Source organism: Molothrus aeneus, chromosome 19 (assembly GCF_037042795.1).
Source record: "Molothrus aeneus isolate 106 chromosome 19, BPBGC_Maene_1.0, whole genome shotgun sequence".
NCBI lineage: Eukaryota > Metazoa > Chordata > Aves > Passeriformes > Icteridae > Molothrus > Molothrus aeneus.
This window is the reverse complement of record NC_089664.1, coordinates 9,360,772-9,382,650: the sequence shown is the minus strand read 5'-3', so window position 1 is coordinate 9,382,650 and position 21,879 is coordinate 9,360,772. Positions and strand designations below refer to the sequence as shown.

General features: G+C 41.8%; 1 protein-coding gene across 3 annotated transcripts in view; it reads right to left on the bottom strand.

Moving 5' to 3' along the window:
* Positions 1–478: 478 nt before the first annotated feature.
* Positions 479–21,879, bottom strand: part of CAMSAP1 (calmodulin regulated spectrin associated protein 1) — a 32,062-nt gene continuing 10,661 nt past the window's right edge. For 2 of the 3 annotated variants that reach the window (XM_066562587.1, XM_066562589.1), the window contains exons 3-19: positions 15,579–15,841; positions 15,231–15,392; positions 14,507–14,587; positions 13,528–13,560; positions 10,234–10,375; positions 9,133–9,272; positions 8,935–9,031; positions 8,336–8,513; positions 7,654–7,748; positions 7,247–7,331; positions 4,452–6,885; positions 3,626–3,762; positions 3,329–3,537; positions 3,142–3,244; positions 2,700–2,815; positions 2,321–2,439; positions 479–2,014 (exon numbers count right to left, since the gene is read on the bottom strand). In XM_066562587.1, coding sequence (XP_066418684.1) covers positions 1,712–2,014; positions 2,321–2,439; positions 2,700–2,815; positions 3,142–3,244; positions 3,329–3,537; positions 3,626–3,762; positions 4,452–6,885; positions 7,247–7,331; positions 7,654–7,748; positions 8,336–8,513; positions 8,935–9,031; positions 9,133–9,272; positions 10,234–10,375; positions 13,528–13,560; positions 14,507–14,587; positions 15,231–15,392; positions 15,579–15,841 — 4,697 coding nt within the window. In that variant the 3' untranslated portion in view covers positions 479–1,711. The remainder of the gene's footprint in view (positions 2,015–2,320; positions 2,440–2,699; positions 2,816–3,141; positions 3,245–3,328; positions 3,538–3,625; positions 3,763–4,451; positions 6,886–7,246; positions 7,332–7,653; positions 7,749–8,335; positions 8,514–8,934; positions 9,032–9,132; positions 9,273–10,233; positions 10,376–13,527; positions 13,561–14,506; positions 14,588–15,230; positions 15,393–15,578; positions 15,842–21,879) is intronic. The other variant, XM_066562588.1, reaches the window with a different exon arrangement.

The window sequence follows — 21,879 nt, the reverse complement described above, 5'->3', positions numbered from 1 at the left end:
TTGCAGCAGCCTAGTCAGGGAGTCCTGGAAGGGGAAAAACCACGGAGAGACTGCACTGGAAGACCTTCACTTTGCTCTAGCTAGCTTCACTTCATGCCATCCCCCAGCTCCCCTATGTACAATAACTTTCTGCACCTTCCATCATCTCCAAGGTCAAGAATCACTCTGGATTTAGAGATCTAGAGCTCAGTTCCTCTCGAGGACGGGCAGGGCCTTCTGCACTCGAGAGACACAAATTCAAGTAACACTTCAAAGAAAAGTAAACATGTGCAAACCCACGTCGGAACCTACAGGAGCTGCAGGTAGGAAGTGTCAAACCCAGGGAGCAGGAGCTCGTTAGCAGATTAAATTAATTAGGGAATAGCTACAGAAACCTGCTTGGGAACCAGATGGGGCCAAGAATGAGACATGGGAGTGGTTAAAAATAAAAACAAAAAACCAAAAAACCAAAAAAAAAAAAAAAAAGGAACTGCAAATGTACCCTGTTACCACAGACAAAAATTTAATCTGCTGAAACACAAAGACTTTTAAGGTCATAACTCAAGATTTAATATTTCAACATGAAAAGAAATCCAAGCCATTCGACTTATTTGGGCTTTTGAAACAAATGCAAATGTCTCTGTTTAAAAATTGCTTTCAAATGAGAAAAACAAATCAATATATATTAATATATCACCCAAAATAAAAAACATAACACACTCTTCATTGTAGAGCATGCTGCTCATTCAGAATAAAGACAGGACAAAGAAAGTAGAATTACATTTCATGATGTAATAAAAACATTAAAATCTGTGATCATTAAGTGCACCATTGTACAGGAGTAGCGTGCTCAGAGTGGAAATGTTCTATACCTACCAGCATCCACCTTTATTAAAGCAAACAAATCTTTAGGACACTACCTGAAACTGAAATCAGTAATCACTGGGCTCCATTCAGCTTGCCTCAAGTTTCAGGCAGGCACATTCCAGCTAGTAGCACCTGTTATGCCTATTCATGATTGTATTCCAGAGATCTTTACATTTGTGAACAATTTTTTATATTTGTTTTTTTTTTTTAGAAAAAGACTGGCTTTTTTTGCAATCCTTGCAATGCTTATCCTACACAGATCCTGCAAGTAAACTCTGTTCTGAGCAGCACAAGTTGGGGCTTTTATCAGAAATCTGAGAGCTGGACTTACGTTGGCAGTAGGTACAGTACAACAACTGGATGTATTCAACAGTTCCTCAAAAAGGATTGAAAGGAAGATTTCCCTAAAGACTGTTTAAAAAACCAAACCAAACCCAAAGCACTTCACCCAAGATCTGTTCAATCCTTCTGCCTAAGTTCGGAGCTTGCCAACTTTTAAGAATGCCAGGAAAAAGGAGGGAATGAGGTGGAGAGGAAAGAGAATTAAATTATTCCCAATTTGTACCGATGAAAAGCTTCAAGTAAAAGGAAATCCACTTGTTCAAGATCTTGCTACATGCACAGTCCCTCGTCAGCTGAAAGCCACAGTAGTTAGCATTGGGTGTAACAGCAGATTCATCATTCATAAAAAACACTGGCAACGTTCCTTCATCCTCAAGAACTTGCATCCACGGTTCTCTGTCCCGAAGCTTCTTAAAAAATGTCTATGGTTCTGCACATTTCATACCAAACTGGAGGAAAATGGTAAACATGTCTTCTGTCAATGCAATCCCAGTGAGCCAACCTTCTCCCCAGGAGCTGGGTGTCATTTCCGAGTCTGGCCCTTCTTTGGCACCGCGGGTCGCTTGGCCTGCCACAAGTGGTTGTGGATGGTGAGAGCATCCACGCTCACAGACATGGTTTTGGCTGGGATCACGTTAAACTGTTTTCGGTCCGAGCTGTACTTATAGAGTTTATCAATCATTTTCTTGGTGATGCTCTTTGGCCCTGTCCCAGTGAGCTTGTAGATCTCCTCCGTGTCGGGGTAGTAGCAGTAAAGTGCTCGGAACTGGCAGCCGGCGTCGCGGAACAGGATGATGTAGTGGTTGGCATCACATTTCTCCAGCTCCTGCAGCAAAAACAACCAGGTACAGGGGCTGTTCACTGGGACAACCATGCCAAGCTTTAAGCTGAAGAGTTGCTCCTCTTACCAGAATTTTCCAGTCCCTTTATGAACCTAAAAGCAGAACTCTAAGTACAGAGTTCCCAGTAAATACACAGTAAATACGGGATCGTGTTTTCCATGGGGAAAGCAAAAAATGCTCTCGACAGCCACAGTATAGGAAATGAAATTCACACTGCACAGCAGTGGGGCTATGGAATCAGCATTACAGACCCATGTGATTGAGAGTGCATTAATAATTTTAATGTTTACCTCTAATATTGAGTTCTTATGTGGTTCATTCACTTTTCCAGCAAGACAGCAGTGAGATATAGCATTGTGAATAATGGGTTTGTTGGATTTGCTGCTGGGTTCCTTAAATAATTTTGGACCTAAGGAAGATAAAGAAGTCAAAATTATCTGCCTTACACTTATCAAAGCTAAGATTTTCATCCAAAGCAAAAAAAAGAAAAAAACCCCTCATTATTTTTCTAAAATGACTTACTTTTTGAGATATTAAACAGAACAAAATACACTTGACAACTTCTCAGAAATAACATGAAACACATCACAGGTTTTCCTGACCTGGTATTCATAATAAATGAATAAAACAAACTAAACAAAAGCAACTAAACTAAAACAAAGCAGGCACCTGTGTATTCTGCCACTGAAGCAATAGAAGATGCTGTGGAAGCATTCTCCCAGTCTCTCTCTGTGTTTCTGCTGGGATTTCTGCTCAGAATGGGTAAGGACTCCATTGATTCAACTCTGGGAGGAAAATAAATAAAAAATTACATGCCAAGGTTTTGGGGTTTGGCCCTGTAATCTCACATAAATGCTGCTGTCCCTGAACGGAACAGAATATTCTCCCTTTTCCTCCCCAGAACAGTCAGATCCTCCTTGCTAGAAATCAAAGCAAAATTCTGACTCCTCTGGGAGAAACAAAACAAAATTACACGTTTGTAGCCACATAAACCAGATGAATTCAGCAATGCTGATTGTGCTGCTCTGCCAGTGAGGTGAAGCAAACAGCACTGAAGCCCAAATCTGTTTCATTGCCCGGGACAGAGAAACCCAAGAGAAGCTGGCTGTACCTCTGCGAGGGAGTGCCACCAGAGTGAACACTTTCAGGCTCAGTTGTTGCTGCTGAGGCCAAAGACAGACTGGAACCAGACTGAGCACTGCTCAAATTATCAGCTACAAAACAGGAGAGAAAATGTCAAACACATTTGGTGACAGCAGATTGGAAACTCAGAGGGAGCAAACAAAGCCAATCCTTACGTGTAGAAGAACACTTGGTGCCTGAATCACTGTAAGATTCCTCACGATGGACCGACTTTGGCCTGGGTTTTTTGGGCTTGGATTTGGGCTTCCCAAGCCCTTGCTCCTCCAAAATTTGCTGCTGTTTTTTCCTCAGATATTCTTGCTTGATAAGCTCTCGCCGAGCCTTCTCCTCTTCTTTCCGTATCCGGTCCTCCTCAGCTTTGCGGCTGCCACAGAACACAAGGACAGTGCATTCAGCATGGAGCAGCCTCCTGACCTTGAAATACAGAGAAATTCTTTGCTGTGCATCATTACCGAGCCTCATCCCTTTTCTGCTCCACCTCAGCCTCCAGCTGCTGCTTCCGCAGCCGTGCCTCCTCAGCCTTGCGCTGCTGTTTCAGGAGGAACGCCGCCCGTTTCTTGGCCAGCTCGTCCTCTGCTTTCTGTTCATCCTGAAAAACACAAAGGGATGGAAAATTTAAGGAATAGTGGACAGTATATTAAGCTGGACATCACAAGATTGCTGATGATTCCAGGAAAATCTGAAGAAAAACTATTACTTTCGGAAATCTTTCCATTTTTAGAATTGATGAGTGTGAATCAAATCCTCTTATTGTTCAAGAAAATATTAAGAGAGAGTTTTAGTGTTCCCTTATGTCTGTTAGGAGAAAAAAGGGGCTCATCTTACTCTGACTTGGTTTAAAATATCTTAAATTATCACAAAACCTTCTAGACCTGCAAAGTACAGTGCAGCTATGATGTGGGCCAGGATGGACGCCACAAATAATCCCAGTGAATGACAATCAGTCCAAATTAATCACACTACAAAGACCCCAAAAGTTAAATTCCCTGAGACTGAGACTAGTTTGACTTTCTTGAAAGAGAAATTAAAAGAGAAAGTATCATGTCAGCACATTTGTGGTACTGACAATAATCATTGCTAAGCACAAATTAGGACACTAAATGTTTTGAGAGCTGATCTCTCTCTTTTTCCAGAAGTAATTGTTTTCCACTGCAGCTTTTTTATATTCAAATATTGCAACCAATTAGGGCTGTGCTCCTTTAGGAGCCTGGGAAACACCAGTTCTAATGCTGGGTGAGTGTGTAACAGGAACCAAAGAGAGAAAGGTAACACATTTACCTTGAAGAAAAAACCCACACCAGACTTCTGATCACCTTCACTAATCATATCCGTGGAGCTATCCTGGTTTTCAAGTTCTCCTTCATCTGGAGCTTTTAAATCAGACAAATCTACTTCAATGAGATTGGCCTTGCTTCGCAGGGGCTCATCCACTGGGACATTTTCTTTTCCTGAGCCATCAGAAGAATTCAACCCTGTTTCCTTGAAGCTGCTATTCACCTCTTTGCTCATTTCAGACAGAATATTTGCATCTTTGGAGGTGGAAAGAACAAGTGCCCTTTGATTGCTCTCATCATGAAGTCTATAGGTATCAAAGAAACACTTCTCTTGGGAACCACTCCCATGGTCAGGGCTGCTTTCCAGTCCCACTTCTGTGGGTGTCTTTGCCAAGCTGTTGGGTGGGAAAGGTCTCAAATGTGGAAGGTTTTCTAGGCTGGGAGTTGGGGTTTTAACACGTGCTGAGTTCTGCTGCCTGTCCTTAGGGACTTTCAGCTCTGAAGGCCTTCCTGGCCGGGGAGTCCTTCCTTGGCCGAGGCGCGGCGGCTTCCGCAGGCTGTTCATTCCAGTTGGAGACAGGGGCTCAACAAAATGAATTGAAGGTTTCACCTTTTGGTCCTGAGAGTTACTTCTGGTTCCTGGGGATGGCACTGTTGGAGATTTCATGAGCAGCTCCTGCTGCTGGGATATCTTTAAGATGGCCTGCTGCAGGGTGCTGATTGTTTCATTCAGCTTCTCGATGGAAAGATCACATTCATTTATATCTGCTTCAGTCACGTTGTCTTCTAGGAGGGCAACAGAAATAATTTTACTTTTTTCCAGATCGTGTATAGCAGCAGGGTCTTTTGGTTTGTGTTGTTCAGCAAAAGCCAGGCTTTCCTGCATTTTTTTTGCTACTTCTTGAGAATCATTGAGCATTTCTTCTCTCTCCTCCTCTTTCACAAGAAACTCCTCAGATTTGGAACCCAAAGAAACTTCATCTAAATCTTCCCCATTGTGCCGGGAATATTCTTTCGCAAAATGTTCTGGTTTAAGAGGTTGTGGACCATCAGGAGACTTCCCTTTTTTAACAACATGCAGGAAAGCTGCCTTGCCCAATTTTAGTCTCTGCCTTGCTGATAAGGCTTCCATCTTCTTCTTCTGAGCCTCTATGGCCCTGCGCTTCTCTTCCAGCTGCATGTGGAGCTGCACCAGCTCTGAAGCTAAAAGATTCACATTGTCTTTGTTCTGCCTGTTGGGGCTCTGCTCTCGCTTCTGTTTCCACGTGGTCAGTGGTGCTGGGCAGCTTTCTGACCCATCTGGGGTGGTTTTTTGGGAGCTGCTGGTGCTGGACTTGGTCTCGTAGCTGTTGAGCCTCTGCAGCTTCCTCTCTGCAAAGCTGGTCATGCGGACACTGCCGCTGGCCATGGACACGCTGCTCACCTGGGAGATGGTGCTCAGGCAGGGGCTGGAGCGCCCGCTGGCATCGTCCTTGTCCTCGTGCTCCTTCACCTTCATGTCCTCCTGCAGCTTGGCAGACTCCTCCTCACCAATGTACTTAGTGACTATAGGATGGTTGTCTATGGCCACCAAATCCTGGTCAGCATCTTCCATGTCCAGGAGATCTGGCTCTGAGTCTTGTCTCACCATGGTCCAGGTTGTATCCTGAACGTGCAGGCCGAGACCTTTCCCATAACTCACATTGACTTTACTTGTTACCTCATCATCAGCTTTAGCAGCATGAAGAAAGAATCCTCCAGTGGATAGCTCCTGAGAGGAAGGATCTAAACTGCTACTAGCCAAAGGTCTGGAAGCTTCTATACCTGCTTCCCCCAGGGCCATTGCATCTGCAGGACTGGCATCTGCAACTGGAGTGAAATCAGAGCTAGAAATGGGAGTAAAAGTCCTATTGAGGTCATGCTCACCATGACTGCTCGCGGCTTTCTTGCGGATCAAAGACAAGTGTCCTTCATTTAACCTCTTGGTTACAAAACTCCTCTGTTTCCCCTCCCCACACTCATCCTCTTTATTGATGACCTGTTTTTCCTTGGCTGGTTTCAGGACTGCAGGCATTAAAGGCTCCAGGTAAAAACTCTCAGCTTTGCTGTCCGCAGGGTCACTGTTTGTTTTTGGAGACCACGCTGTGGCCACTAGGCTGGGCACCCTGGCTGCTGCATTCTGCACCTCAGGGTCACCACGGTTTGGCCTTTCTTCAGATCTGATGATGGCAATGAGCTCTTCATCTTCATCCTCCATTTCTACATTGTTCAGCAAACTCTTCCCATTAGCTTTCACCGATGGAGGGTGGGGCTGATTTTTGGGGGTTACATTGACAATGTTGGAAGCAAGACTGTCCTTGCTGATGGACCTGGCCAGGCTAATGCTGTCACCAGAGCCAGGGTCCACATCAGTACTGGCAGAATGATGAAGAGCAAATGGTGTTGGCTGAGACAGAGGCCTAAAAAAGATAAGAAGAATCTACTGACACTCAAGCACGACAAGGTACAATTTGTTGAAATAAAGACCATGATACAGAGAGCTAAAATAGTTGTTTTATTTTTAAAATGCATCCTGTACCACGAGTGACCAGCAATACCAAGCAGCAACTTCAGAAACTTCCATTTTCAAGAGCACTTGCTGAAAATCACGGCTAACGAATTTTCAATTGCAAATCTAAAATCAGTCAGCTCTGAAAGTGCACATAAGGAGAAAACAAAATTAAGTGACTGTCAGTGCAGTTCTAGGGCAGTGATACCACATTACCACAATCAAATTGTCCCAGTATCATTTCCTCAAGCAATGCTGTAACAAATGATTACCTGGGTTTCTTCTCTGGCCATGCCAGAACTGCCCCTCGTGGCTGCCCATCAACGCGGGTCAGAGAATTCGAACGATGCCGATGGCCTGAGAAGGTTTTTAATTGGTAATAGTTTAGAAATGCTCTTTAAACCAGCACATTTGCCTCATTTAATAGCAAAGAGAAACAGAGTCAACTCCTTCCCCAACAGATGGCAGCAGAAAACAGATTTGCTGCAGCTGCCACCAGACACAGTCAAAGCCCGAAAAAAATTAAAATCCACTGAAACTCAACATGCTCACCCACTTGTGTTACTGCAGATTAATTCAATTCTGAATCATTTACAGAAATTACCTTATATTTTAATTAATTATTTTATTGACATTGACAGTCATTGTTTGTTGAAAGGCAAATTCAAGGCAGACTTACCAGGACTGTCTTCTCCCTGTAAAGATTTTTGTTGCTTTTGCCTCAAAGGCAGCAGTGGATGGGAAGGGCTGAAGGCAGGGCTTCCTCCTTTGCCACTAATTCAGAAAGGTAAAAATTCATACTTACTACAAAGAATTTTTTTTCTATAATCAGAAGAAATATCAAATTGCAAAGTCACACTGATAAGTTACCCCCATCCTCTTTAAAACATAATGAATTTTTAAGAAGTTCCTTAAAAAGAAGTTTTTCACATGTAACTATACAAAAGAAAACCTATTACCTGAAATTAAACTAAGTTTCTAAATGCAGTAGATTTAAGACAATGCTTATGTAAATAGTAAATTCAAGTCTACGCAAAGGCTGAAATAACTTAGAGGTCACTATGAAATTTATGTCAGCTGAAAACTCTTTTCATTAATCACATCAGATCATGCTGAAGTTTGTTTTCACAGAACCCCAGAATAGTTTGGGTTGGAAGGGACCTTAAAGACTGTCCAGTTCCATGGACACCTTCCACAAGAGCAGCTTGCTCCAAGCAAGACCCTGGGCAGCTTTGGAGTCCCTCTGGGGACTCTAAGGTCACCCAGTTTGTGGCAAAATGACAACATTCAGCAGCACAAATCCCCAGATTATCCAAACAGAGGCACAAAGAGAAGGTGGAACAAGATGAAGACACACTCACAGGTAGTCAGGCTCCTCGGGGTGCAGGTAGTACCTGCTGCAGGCCTCAGGGGCTGCCTGGGCTGGGGGCTGCAGCTCTGCTGGGCTGGGGCTGGCAGGAGTGGCCAGGAAGCTGCGCTTGGTGGCGTTGGAGATGGGGACAGGGGGCCGGCTGCTCTTCTGCTGCATCACTGCCTTGACTGGCACAGAGGGACAGCATCAGCACCACGCAGGGGCCAGGGAGGGGCAAGCAGCACAGGAAGCTCTCACATTGCACAGGGTAGAAGGGAAACTTTGTCTACACTGTAAGCTGAAGTACTGATCTTAATTTAAAATATCTGTCTTCCGGTGAGCGTGATGAAAGTTACAAATTAATACATTAATTAGTGGGTTTAGGGGGGGAAATTATATGTTCAAAAATTATCCATCCAAAAAAATTAGAACTCAAGTGGATCTAGGACTAATTTTCCTTCTACTTTACTGCTTTTCAAAGATCCCCAGCAAGAATAAATCTTGGGGAGAAATAAACCTTCTAAGGAAACACCACCAGGCAACAGTTTCACTGTAATGTAAGTATTTTCTAAATAACAGGCTATCAGTTATCTGTGGTCACAAACTTACCATCCTTTATTTCCTGGATATCTCTTGGTTGTACAAAGTCTGGTTTGACATTCTCAAACCACCAGAAGAGTTCTGCAATGAACACCATGACATTAGGCTGAAACAGGAAAAAAAAATAAAATTACACCTCACATTAACAAAACACTCCTGATTTACCCACATTTTATTGAAAAATCCATCTTTTGTTGTGTTTCTTACCTTTAAAACCAAAGGAGCATACAACATGTCCTCCAAGGTGAGGTAAAAGCATTTGTTTAGGTACTCATTTGAGAATTCTCTCAAGAGCTGAATGTTATAGAGGCTGTCTGCAATTGATGTCACCTCCTTCAAACAGATATCTGGGAAGAGGAAAGGGCTGAGTAAGTTCTGACACTTTCCCAAGGGATCACCCTTCCACCCCCAGCTCACAGAAACATTAAATACAGGAACTTCACAGACTCTACAGCAGCACTGGATATTTACTGGCTACCAGTGACATTTCTCTACCTGCTCAGTGCCAGAGGGACAGGAAAAGGAGGAAGAAAACCACAGAGAGCAGTATCAGTTCTGCATTCATTTTTGAATCCACAGGGGATTCTGTCTATCACAGCCACAGAAAAGGTAAACAGGCTACAGAGAACACACATAATGACAAAATACAAAAGCAATTAAAACCAGACATCTTGATTTGCATATAATAAAGGGTTACTCCTAGGATTCACAGTGCTGGTTCCTTCTGAAAACACTCAGGAGCTCTGCAAGGTACAACATATCTGAGAATTTAAAAACCAATAGGAAATGTTGATTTGCAGAAGTTAATGCAACAAGGACATTGATTTATTAAAAAAACATTTTCTGGGGAAGAGAACTCAAGTTTTGCAATGCCCAAGAGTGACAATTTCTGCAGATTGAGAGAAACTATTTCATAATCTAGATTTTTAAAATGTCAGGTTATGCCAAGAAAAAAATGAGAATTATCAGCTAGCACTGGGGGACATGTACTCCATTTTTATGGCAATGAAACCAAGCTCAGTTATTTAAGCAAAGAAAGCCATATCATCTAAAACTGGAAAAGAAAGGATTCTTTTGTGGCTCATAAGATACAGAACACAGTCTTCTAAATACAGTAAGTAAAAAAATCAATATCCAAGAGAGATTCTTTTTAAAATGCAGATTCCATATGTGACCTGTCTCCAACCTGCCATACTCCACTACCTATTAAATGTGCTGCATTTTAAATTTTTCATGTATTTCTAGTTCAGCTTTCAAAGCCTGAAAGCCTTTTATTCCTTTGATTCCCTCAAAACCTTTATTACATACCATCTAGTTTCATTTGCTCTGGACAATAATAGTGAATCACAGCTAGAAGAGCAGCACCATCACTACCATCCTTCATCAGATCTTCCAGCACAGGGAAATAGGGTAACTGCCTGCTGGAGAGGTGGTCCCTTCTGTAACGCACCTACAGAGAGAAACAAGGGTTCACATCATGCTGAAGAGGCTAAAAGACAAAAAAAAAAAAAAAAACCCAAAAAAGTAAGGAAAAAGGAATCTGTGTTAAGCATTGAAAACTCTTTTCGCTGGATCCTTTCTGCCATTCTGCCCCAAGTCAAAGCCAGCTGGCAAAGTTGTGCTTTTCTCCCTGTGGAAGCCAATTCTGAAGGAAATGGTGTTTGCTCTTAATCCTAGAATGGTTTGGGTTGGAAGGGACCTTAAAGATCACCTAACCCAGCCCCCTTGCACTAGGGCAGCTGGCTCATCTGCCATTCAGTCTCCTCATGGCCAGGAGCAATCTGTGCTGCTGGATTCCTCACTTCTCTCACACATTTTAACTTATTATAAATCAATTTAACTCAAAACCCTTCCCCACAGATGCATGAATGCAGCAGATCCAAGGAAAGAGACATGGGGAACTACATGAGAACACTTAAAGCTTGGGAGAGACAAAACACAGCAAAAATAATTCTGAGGGGCTGGTGATCTCTCATACCTTACCCACATCCATGGGTTTGCTGCTGTGCCCACAGACAGCAAAGTTCCCTCAGAGGGAACCAGAGCATGGCACATCTGTGTGCAACACAGGTGTTGTGCAAAAATAAAAACCACCTTTTTCAAAATAGTCAGAGAGAAGGAGGCCTTGACATCTCCAGCAAAACTCCCCTTGATTTACTACAGATCAAAATCAAGCTCTGGTGCAAACCACCCTGCAGCCCTCAGGGAATCTGGAGCTGCCAAAGCCAGTCAGCTGAAGAACAAATCTTGGCATTGCTTCTTGCAAGTTTTGCAAGTTCCAGGCTTGCTGTTTCCTGAGCATCCACACACTATGGGAGGCTGTGTCTAAACTGAGCAGCAAAGCAGGTGGAAAAGCAAAAGCGGAATGCACTGCAGGGCCTGGCAGAAAGAGCTGGCAGTGCTGGGAAAACATCCCTTGGACACTTCAGGGCACTGAGAGCACGGGGACTGAACAGAATCTCTTGTCTGCTCTGCAGACACACCAATCACACACTGAGTCATCAGAGGAAAGCTGGGTTTTACCAACATCCTACACATCCCAGGCCAGCCTGGGAAAGCTCTACACATACACACATTCCTAGGTGTCAGTTTAGGATGGCACAGGCTGTGAAAAAATCTGTTCAGAGCAATGAAGATCACTTGGAGCAATGAGAACCAGTTTCTTCTCTTTATTTTGCATATGCTACCCCAAGTTTCCCAAGGAACTCAAAGCTATCTCTGCATGCTAATGCTATTTTTCCTGTCCTTTTCCCAGGGGCAAATTGGGTTTTTCCCCAGCCTGGAGCACTCCACGAAGATGGAATGGGATGGGAATCATACTGTACCACACGAGCATATTCCACTGGCTCCAGCATGCAGTGAGATAGGGCATGCATCAGATCAGGCTTACAGAGAGAAACAGTGAGATATAGGATGGTGATTATTCAAACAAGAAACAAATCAAAGGCATCAGCAACATCCATTATGCACTAGAAATGTGGTTGTTAAGTCTGGCAGAGTAAGTGTGCACACCAAGGGAAATTGGTTAGCTTGAAAGGGTCAGCATTTATCCACTTAAAGTAAGCATATTAAAAAAAAAACCTTCAGAAATTCTTTTTCAACTTTAATTCCTCCTGTAGTTAAAGTAGATAAAAATATTTCTTTTCCAATAAGCTTAAATGGAATTTAAATCAATGACAGTCAATACCAAGAACTAAAATCTGTAAAGATTCCTTGTTTCTTTTGGCTTTAGTGAAAAACCCCACAAATTTATCAAAGAGGGTTTTTATGGATTTAATCACTTTTTTTTTTTTCTCAGCTGTTATTCTCTTAACCCTCCAGTCTTTTACACTGAAAATTCTGAATTCTTCCTTATTTTCTAAGCCAAGTGTTGTGGTTTGTAACCCTCCTGTCCATGCATACAGTGAATGACATTTGTATGCAGTAACTGCAGAAACAGTGCTACTGAAATAGAGATTATTCTATTCCAACCAAACAAAAATCACAAAATAAAAAAGCACAGAATTGACAGAACCTGACAACAACTCTGAGAGATTTCAAAACCTGCCAGGAAACCATTAAAATCTAAGTGGACTAGAAGTATGACAACCTTTGTTTACTCCTTCCTTTAATTTCAGATATTTAAAGTTTTGGCTCAAACAAAGGATTAGGAGGCTGCAGTGGGACTGAGCTCCCTGTGGGAAGGCAGAGGGATCATGGGGAGGCTGCCTGATCACACCTGCCTTTTCCAAGTGCTCTGCCCTTTGGAATTAACAACTGAGACAACAGCTCATCTTCCCAGAGAGAAAATGAATAACCAGCTCCTGCAAGGGCAGGAGAAAGGGCATCAAAGCTGAGGAAAGCAAAGGAACAAAGGAAAATTCTCTGCAAGATGGAATAAAGCCAGAAAACTCTGACAAAAGAAAGCAGGATTCCTATAAGCACAATTTTGTTGGTTTTGGGATTTTTTTTTTAATATATAGTGGAATTGATATTCCAATTTCACACTTCAGCAGAAGGAAAAATCAGTATTTTGTTCCACTGTCTTCCCTCCCACTGTGCCAGCTCCAGGCTCCTTAACTGAGCACACAATCCCAGCAACTGTCCCACAAACTGGGCTGGCCCATCTCCTACCCCACCTCAGAGAACAGCAGTGCTCTGGCTCTGACAGATTCACAAATCTGCAGCAGAGCAGGTGCAGGAGCAGTGTAAGAGCATTATTTAAGCACAAACATCTGAGTATCTTAACTATGGATTCCAAGATTAGGCAGCCCTTTAAGCTGCCCAGCTTTTCTCTCACCTCAGCGCTGCCATCAGTTCCTACTCACACCCAGCAAATGCAAACCATTTCAACTGGTAATTTTCTAGATTTTTTTATTGCTACTCCACCTCCCTGACTCCTGCAGTGTGGAAGCAATTTGGAGATGCTGCAAAGGGAGTATGCTGTGTGCTGTACAGTATGCAATAAGCACGGCATGGAAGCAAAGCCTGATGACCCAAAAGCTCACACAGGTGTTTTTCAAAGAGCAGCTGAAAAGCATTGCAATGGAAGCAAACACTCTGAGGAAGTTTAAAGAGCCATGATTTTGTGGATGACAACTGGTGTAAAAGTAGTTCACTTACAGGTACTAATTTCCAATACCATTTGGAAGGAGACTGCTCAGGAAGCAAGGAAAGGAACGTAGGAATAGGAAAGGAACATCAGCAATGCAAGTTAAAAGCAGTAATACTTAAATGCACTTCAGCAATAAACACTTTCACATTTCAGAGGCCTTGTAGCCTAGAAATTTAGATTTAAAGAGACTCAATAGCCAATAGGGTCAAATAATTCAAGAGATCCTTTAGATCACAGATCAGCTTGTAAATTAAGCATCTCTTTTTTGATGAAGGATATTATTTTCCATAAAAGGCACATAAAAAACCTTCACCACTAACATGAAAATTAAACTGTGCCTTGTTCATAGGTCACACTTTGAGCTCTTTGCCTAGTAATGCCAATTTGAGGAAAGAATATGTTATTTGTAATTTAAGGTTTTATGAAATCACAGATTGGGAGTTCAGATAGATATTATGTTGGAGAAAGACTATTTGACATTCTCCAGAAATGAAAGTGTGCTATATTTTGCAATATTAGTGCATTGTAATATAATTTCAAGGGAAAAAGCTGGAAAAAACTACAAACACACACATATAACATTTGAATGCCAAGAGTATCCTTCCTGGACAGAAGCTGAATAAGTCCCTAAATACACACTGGAAAAATAACATGCAAAAAGAACATGCCCCGAGAGCTTTCAAAATATATAACATATATTTTGTGCTGTGAAAGCTGAGTCATATTTACCCACATACAGTTGATACAGGTTATTTTAGTTGAAACAAGTTGTTTTCATCCTACTGAAACTTAAAGGAAAGTCAGGAGATAACAACGGGCTTCAAAGGCAGGGAAGGGCACTGACGACAGAGACAAAACAAAGTGCATGCAGAAAACCTCACTTTTGAGGATTGGAGCCCTCACACTTCCCTGACAAAGAAAATACTGATATTTAAATCCATCCATCATCAACACACAATATCACAACTGAAGACAAATTTGTTTTACCTTTTGATGCCCTGGACTTTCCATTAGTTGTTGTTTTAATTTAATCTCTTTCTCTGTTATCTCTCTCATTTTAAGGTTCACCTAAAAGGGCATAGCAAAGAAAATTAATTAAAATACACCTGGATATGTTTCCACAAGTGTCCTTCTTGCTCCTGTTACTTAACAGTCAATTCATGCTACAAACAAAAAAAGTTGATAGAAAAGCATGGTACAGCAGTTTTCTAGACCAAGTCTCTATTAGCAGGAGCTGAAATCACAATCCTGGGTTTGCAAGGACACATTCCCTTTGGAATGTGACTCTTGTCACTCAAAAGAATTAGAGTAACTTAACTGCTGCCCTTGGAAAAATTCCAGCACTTCTGTTAAATGTTCCATCTAGTCAGAGTTAAGTCCATCCTCTTATTTAGCATGAAACAGGGCTTCACCTAAAAAAACCCCCACCAACCAAAAAACACCTTATAGCAACTTCTCTGAAAAGAAATAATCCAATTTTTACAGTTTTTCTAAGTTAGCTCCTTATTATTGTCTTTATTTTTGAATTTACCAGCTTTATCCTTCCTTAAGAAAAACAAGTAGAAGGGATGCTAGAAAGTAGATGCTTGCTAAAGTAGAAGGGATGACAGAACTGCACAAGTAAGAAAGGAAGGCATGCATCAGAATCCATTTGAAAAATCTGAAAGCTGACAAGAAAAGACAGGCAGGCTTTTCCCAAAGTGAATTTTACCTTGTTAATCCAGAAAACCATGGCATCCTCCAAATCATAGGGCAGTTCTTTTGAGGCACTGAATGTAGAGAAACGCTTGACACTGGCAACCACCTTCTCAATGCTGATCATTTCTACAGTGTAGGCCATCATAAGGGCATCAATCATTGCCATATGAGAACTCTGAGAGAAGCAAACAGAGAGGATTGGAAAATAAAATCCCTTTTAAAAACAGTACCTTCTAACTGTATTTAAACCAAAACATTGCTAAGGTTAACGACCTAGAAATTAAAATAGTAAATGGAGTGAAGAGCTCTTAACTAGCGTTAAATAAAAAGAAGATGATTAGGTGGATTTAATTAAGCGAACCATTTTGATTGGTGCAGAGCCCAGATCAGACTCAGACACAGGTGTATCATCGCTCTCCATGACGTAAATCCCCTTCCGAGACAGCGCCTGGATCACGGACTGGTGGCCCTGCAGAGCTGCCACCTGGTCCCCCTTGAGGATGAGGCTGCAGACGCGGCAGTAGAGCTCGCTGGAGAGCAGCAGTTTGATCACGGGCGGTTTGATGTGCTCCTGCTCGTACTGGTCGATGTAGAACGGGTCCTTCAGCTCCTCTGGGACGTTGTCTGCAAGAGCCGAGAGAGCGGTGACACAAGGCTCCTCACCAGCAGTGGGCAATCCCACGTGCTAGAGGGATGCACATTTGATTTGGGATTATCAGGTTAGGGCACAGGTTAAAATGGGTGTCAGATGGGCAAGGTTCATCCATATCTTCACAGCAAAATCCCAAAGCATCCACGCATGGCAACTGGAGAACTGCAAGACTCCATCGCCAGCGGGGTCTCCAAACCAAGCCACCAATTTTTTAATGGATTCTGGCAATTCAGAAGGAAAAGACCAAAATATCTGACTAAAACCTTGAACATTTTACAAACTAACCAGTGAGCTGATTATCTATTTTTTGTCAAGAGCATTAATCAAACTCTTGTAGCTTTCAGCCTTTAAATAATTCAAGCCTAGGAAGCAAAACCATTCCATTTGGATTAAGCAGGAACTTTAAACCAAATCTAAAATTGAACTTCTTCTGCCTTGGCCCAATTTCCACCAGTTGTGTTAGGATTTTTTATCAAACTGATCCTAGCCCCTGAGTGTAATAATTTAGAAGAAGCTAAAATTAGCAACACAGAGGGCCTCACCCTTGCACACCACCAGCCATAAACACATTTTTACTACTCCCAGCACAGCTCAGAGCTGGCAGGAGAGAAAGGCACTAACAACAACCAATATTCCAATCACTCTAAATATGTCCAAGACATCTCAAATCCATCCCTTGCTCTATATCCCAAAATAAATCCTTCTCCTCATGTTGGGTAATCAGGCTGGAACTATTGATCTTTATAACAACTGAGCAGGAATAATGAGAGTCTGCAGCTCCAAGAAAAATATTTTCTAGCCTCAAGTGTATTGTCTTAATAGAAGCCTGACATTTCCTAAATTTCAAACGTAAAATTCTATCTGATGCTATCCAGTCACTCTGAATATCTTTCCCCAAAGTCACTTAAACAGTTCATTTTAAATATATACCTCTACACTTAAAAGAATTATTAATTTGGCAGCATATTTACTTTTCATTCAGCTCATTTCCAGAATAATTAAATTTTCCCATTCCAAGAAACTCCTACCCATATCTTTGAGCTGCAAAATAAGGCACACAGTAATTGTATGCTGCAGAGCACTTCATGTTCATGAAGAAGAGGGATGGAGACAGAGTGCTATTGCATGAGCTACAAGTACATCTCACTTAGATAAAAATATGCAGCAAACCAGTGTTGTCTAACAGCTCCTGTCAGTCAGACAGTGCTGGTCCTTTTTCAAAATGGGAAGAAAGTTTAAAAAGCTTTCTAAAATTTTTAAAAATGGAGATAATTATTTTTCCTTTCTGTGACACTGAATGTGACTTTCCACTGAAGGTGGTTGGAAGAGACAAAATAAAACCCACTGGCACCACCTAAGTAGCATTTGTTAACATGGCTGTCCATTTTTAGTGAAACACATAATAAATTCAGATATTTTTTAATCTTCTTAATATTAGTCAACCTGACCTAAACTCAAAGGCTGTTGAAAGCTCATTCCAGTTAATGGCCATTTCCATTTCCAGATAGAGAACTCCAGCTTCCATTTCTAAAGACTGAGGAAAGATGCAAAAATCCAAATGCAAAGCAGCTCGTGCAATTCAACATTTTAGTTCATCACAAGCAGCTACACCTTTAACGACCAAAGACACGTTGCTTTGTACTAGAATTATTCGTGAAAGGAAATAATACAAGCTCATAAAATATCCATGAAGTTGTACTTCTCTGGCAGAGCACGAGCACCACTCCAAATTTTAAAGGCTTTTTTTTAAAACAACACAAAAAAAATGCAAATCCCAAAAGTCTGCAATCAGAAGCACTTGGATGAGGGGTTTTGTTCCAATACCTGCTCTCCACCAGCTCAGGAACTGAGGTGACTGCCTGGAATTGGGCTGGAATGGTGGACAAAGAGCCCTGACACCCCTCCTGCCCCTCAGTCTGGATTTTCCTGGGGATTTTCCCTTCTCCACAAGGTAGAGAGACTGGGATTGTTTTATAGACTGTAAGCACAGCAAGGAAAAAGGGTTCTCTGCAGCACTGACACGCCCAGGAGGGAAGCAATCCATAGGATTGGGGTCTTTACACACATTACTGACACAGGAGAGGCCATGGGAGCTGAGCCCCCCTGTGACAGGGACAGGCAGAGCTCCCACATCAGTTTCTGATTAAACCAGCTCCATTTCAATGATTTTTAAAAGCCTTTTCTAGCACTAAATGGATCTAGTTCTTAGTGAGGAGATTCCATGTCACAGAAATCAATATGTTAAAAAAAACCACAAACCCAAACAAACAACCCAAAACACACAAACAAAAAAGGAGAAAATAAAAACCCCAACTTGTATCGTGTCATTCAATCTGAATGCCCAGTCAAGAAACCTGAAATCTTTTTCTTTTATACTGAAGACTCCTCTAATTTCATGTTTCTGATCTCCATATAACTGCTTAAGGACTGAATGGATTTGGATTGACCAGGATTAAGGGTAGGGCTGGGTGGGAACAACTTTTAGTACCAGGATTAATAATTTCACTTTCTACTATCCCAGGAAGTTATTAATCAACATTAATCCTCCCATAATTGCAATTTATTTCACTGTAAACACTTGCCCAGGTTTATTTTTCACATTAGTACACAGAACACTTCTGTCTGTCACACACAGGAAGAGTCCTGTAGCTGACTTATGTCCTGACTAATGATCCATAAAAAAATTAAAGATATAAAAACCACATCAAAGCCTAAGAGTGACAATACTAACTTTATTATTTCAAATTTATTTATGCTGGACATAGTGGAAGGCACAAATAAAAGAGAAATAAATGGCAGGAAAACTTCCAATGCAAACAGGATGCTAAATTAGTGTATAATTCTGAGTTGGGAAACTTCCAAATAGAATTGATGTCCTGTACTCAAAGCAGTTGTCTCAAAAGGGGTAACACAGAACAGACAAAAAAAAGGCTTTAATTGAGAGGTGTCTTCAATATTTGAAATCTGCATCTGGAAGTGCAACTGAAGACACTGATCTCACCTTTCACACCTGTTAATTATCCTTACCTGCAGCACCAGGGCTGCTCCTTCTCCAACCCCTTTAAAAACAACAGAATTCCCACACTGCCAGAAATCCCAGAAATGCCCTGTCACTTTTAGAACAGCTCCACCCCATCAAATTTACCCAGTGCTGATTTCAATCACTCACCATGGCCACATGAGCAGCCCCTGCTATCATGGACACCTTTTCTCCCCACTTTTTATGGATCAGACAAACCAAAGGTGTCACAGCCTTTGTGCTGGTCTCACTACAGAATGTGCCAATGTTCTTTTGGAAGAAAATGTCCCAGGCTTTCCAAGCCCCAGTTTCTATCAGCATCTTTTCCAGCACCTTCTTTCCATGACCTATAACTGAACCTGGAGGTTGGAAAAGTTCTGTTCATTAAAAATTGAGTTTTTTACACATTTATGCCTTGGATTTTGGAGAAAATCGACACAAAAAATTCACTCCTGAGAAATAAACACCTAAGCTGTAGCTACAAAAATTTCTGCTCTAGCAGTTTAACAAATCATACTAAAAGAAACCAAATTAAATCATGTCCTTATTTTTTGCTTATCAAGAAGCCTCCAGTACAATTTTTTCATTCAGCCATTGTTTTGGTCAGTTCCATGGTATCAATGGGTTCTAATATCTCAAAAACTGTCAGCTGTGAGTATAAATCTTCAAGTACAAAAAAAATCCTTGAGAGGATTACAAAAATAACTTAACTTACAACAACTGTCAGAGAGACAATTATTGCCAGACTCTCCTTGCTTCAGGGGAGGGAGCATTTCTTTATCATCTCCCTTACAAAAACCTGTTCAAAGACAACCACCTGATTCTGACTTGATAAAGAAAAATACAGTAATCTGAACAAATTTGACTTTTCCCTTGAACTGAGGAGGTGGATCCACCCCAGATGTTATTTTACCTGCAGAAGATGAAGAACTGGTTTCACCTGGAAAGGGAGCCAAGCTGTCCTGGTAAACAGCACGAAGCTTATTCACATTCTGAGCAGGATTTCATTAGTATCAGTATCTGTTCCCAGAATTATTCAGCACTGCTGAATGTCCAGGCTGAGCACAAACTCCACCTTTTCAGCACTGAGACCACCAGAATTTAAATATTTTGTGTTGGTTCTCATGACAGCACTGAATTCTAAAGCCTGTAAGTGATCTGGAATAGGACACATGAAGATTTACATACAACAGGCAGGAAAACCCCAAGCTAAAGGCTTTGCAAACTGCTGGGAGAGTGACTGCACTTATTATCTTATCTTTTGATCAAGGATAAAGCCACAATCCTGGATAAAGCAGAAGAAACAAAATAATAATTACGGGATCCTTCACCCCAGTAAACTTCACACAATAATACTCAGTGTTTATCAAACAGCTGCTATTCAAAAAACAAATGTTTAACTGTTAATATTTGCTAAACACAACAGCTTTCTTAAAAGGATTTTTTACTACCAGCCTGAGAAGAAAGCTGACAAAAGACAAGCAGGGAATCCAGGGATTTAGGGAATTTGGCCCAGGAAACATCCTCACACTGCCTCTACCAGCTGGTAACTGTGGGGAGCTATTACAGCACTGTACATCCTTATTTAGCAAGCAAGTTCTAAGTATTCCAAGACCAAAAAAACCAAACCTGCATTTCCCCTCCAATGCATTCCATTAGTCCTTGGCTCTCCTGCCTGCATCTTGCCAAAGGTTTCAGGCTACTGTCAGCTTTAAGTCTGGAAACTATGTAAAGCTCCCAGCCCTGATAAATAAGTAAAACCCATCAGGTCCCTTTTGAAAAATCTGAATTTTGCACACTGTTTTACAGAACCAACAATATCTGCTATGGCAAAGTTGGAACACTGAGACACTTCCATATCCTTCAATACCTAAATTTTAATATTACAGCCATGATGATGGAAAATATAATTTCTACACATAAATTAGTGCCACATTCAATCTGCTGAGAAATCAGGAGTGTCCATTTTCCCAAGTGGTACCAAATGAAACCATCCTGAGTTTGTTCTTTCCAACTGCTGCTGCTCAGAGCCCCAGGGGCCAGTGGGGCTGAAGGGCCAGGTCCCCTTCCCATTGCTGTGCATGGCCTCATTCCTGCCTGGCAATCTGGATCATTCCAAGCACTGTGGAAAAGTGATCTCCCCATGGAGGGCTTGCCAAGGCTCCCCAGCCCTCCCACACTCACCCTCTGTCAGATGAAGTTCCCCACTCTCAGTGGCAGCTTTGCTCCTCAATCCTTTAAACATCAGGAGATTGAATTCCCTGAAGTGACTGGTTGGTTCTCATCAAAGTTTGAGGATGAAAAAAGCTAATTCTGGTCTAATTAAACTCCATTTTCTCAAATCACTGTCTCAGCTAAAGGGACTTAGAACCTTTCCAGGCCACAGAAGGTTTCCAGATGTGCTCAGAGTGAGAGTGACCCGTGTCAGTACTCCCAGCTTTATTTGGGGAGATGGATGACAGTGAATGGAGAGAGGCCTTCCTTCACAACATCCCTCCCCTCTGCTTTCTGGAATCCACACAAACAGTTGTAGGACCTCCCTCTGGAGCCCATCTGTGCCAGCCAGGAGCTGCAGGTTTCCAGGAACAAACATCCAGCCCAGCTCCTGTGCAAGAGGAGGAGCTGTCTGCCAGTGTTTGTGTAGCTGCTCCGTTGTTTGGCTACCAAAATTCTCTTTTCATGGCCAGAAGGTGAAAAAAAAAAAAAATAAAAAAGGAGGACTGCATCATCTTGTACTACCAAACAAAACAAAGCCCAAACTAGGACTTCAAAGTATTCATCATGCATGCTCCCAGTGATTTGTCCTTGAGGAAAAAAAACCCAAAGGATGAATGAAGAATTTTCTTATTTAAATGTCAGCTTAGAAGCTGAGAATTCAAATATCCTTTAACAGCAAAGAGGAAATACAGTTGCAAGTAGAACCTGAAGTGATGAATGACTTTCAGTAACATTCTACACCAGCATCAAATTCCTGTTCTTGACCCTTTCCAC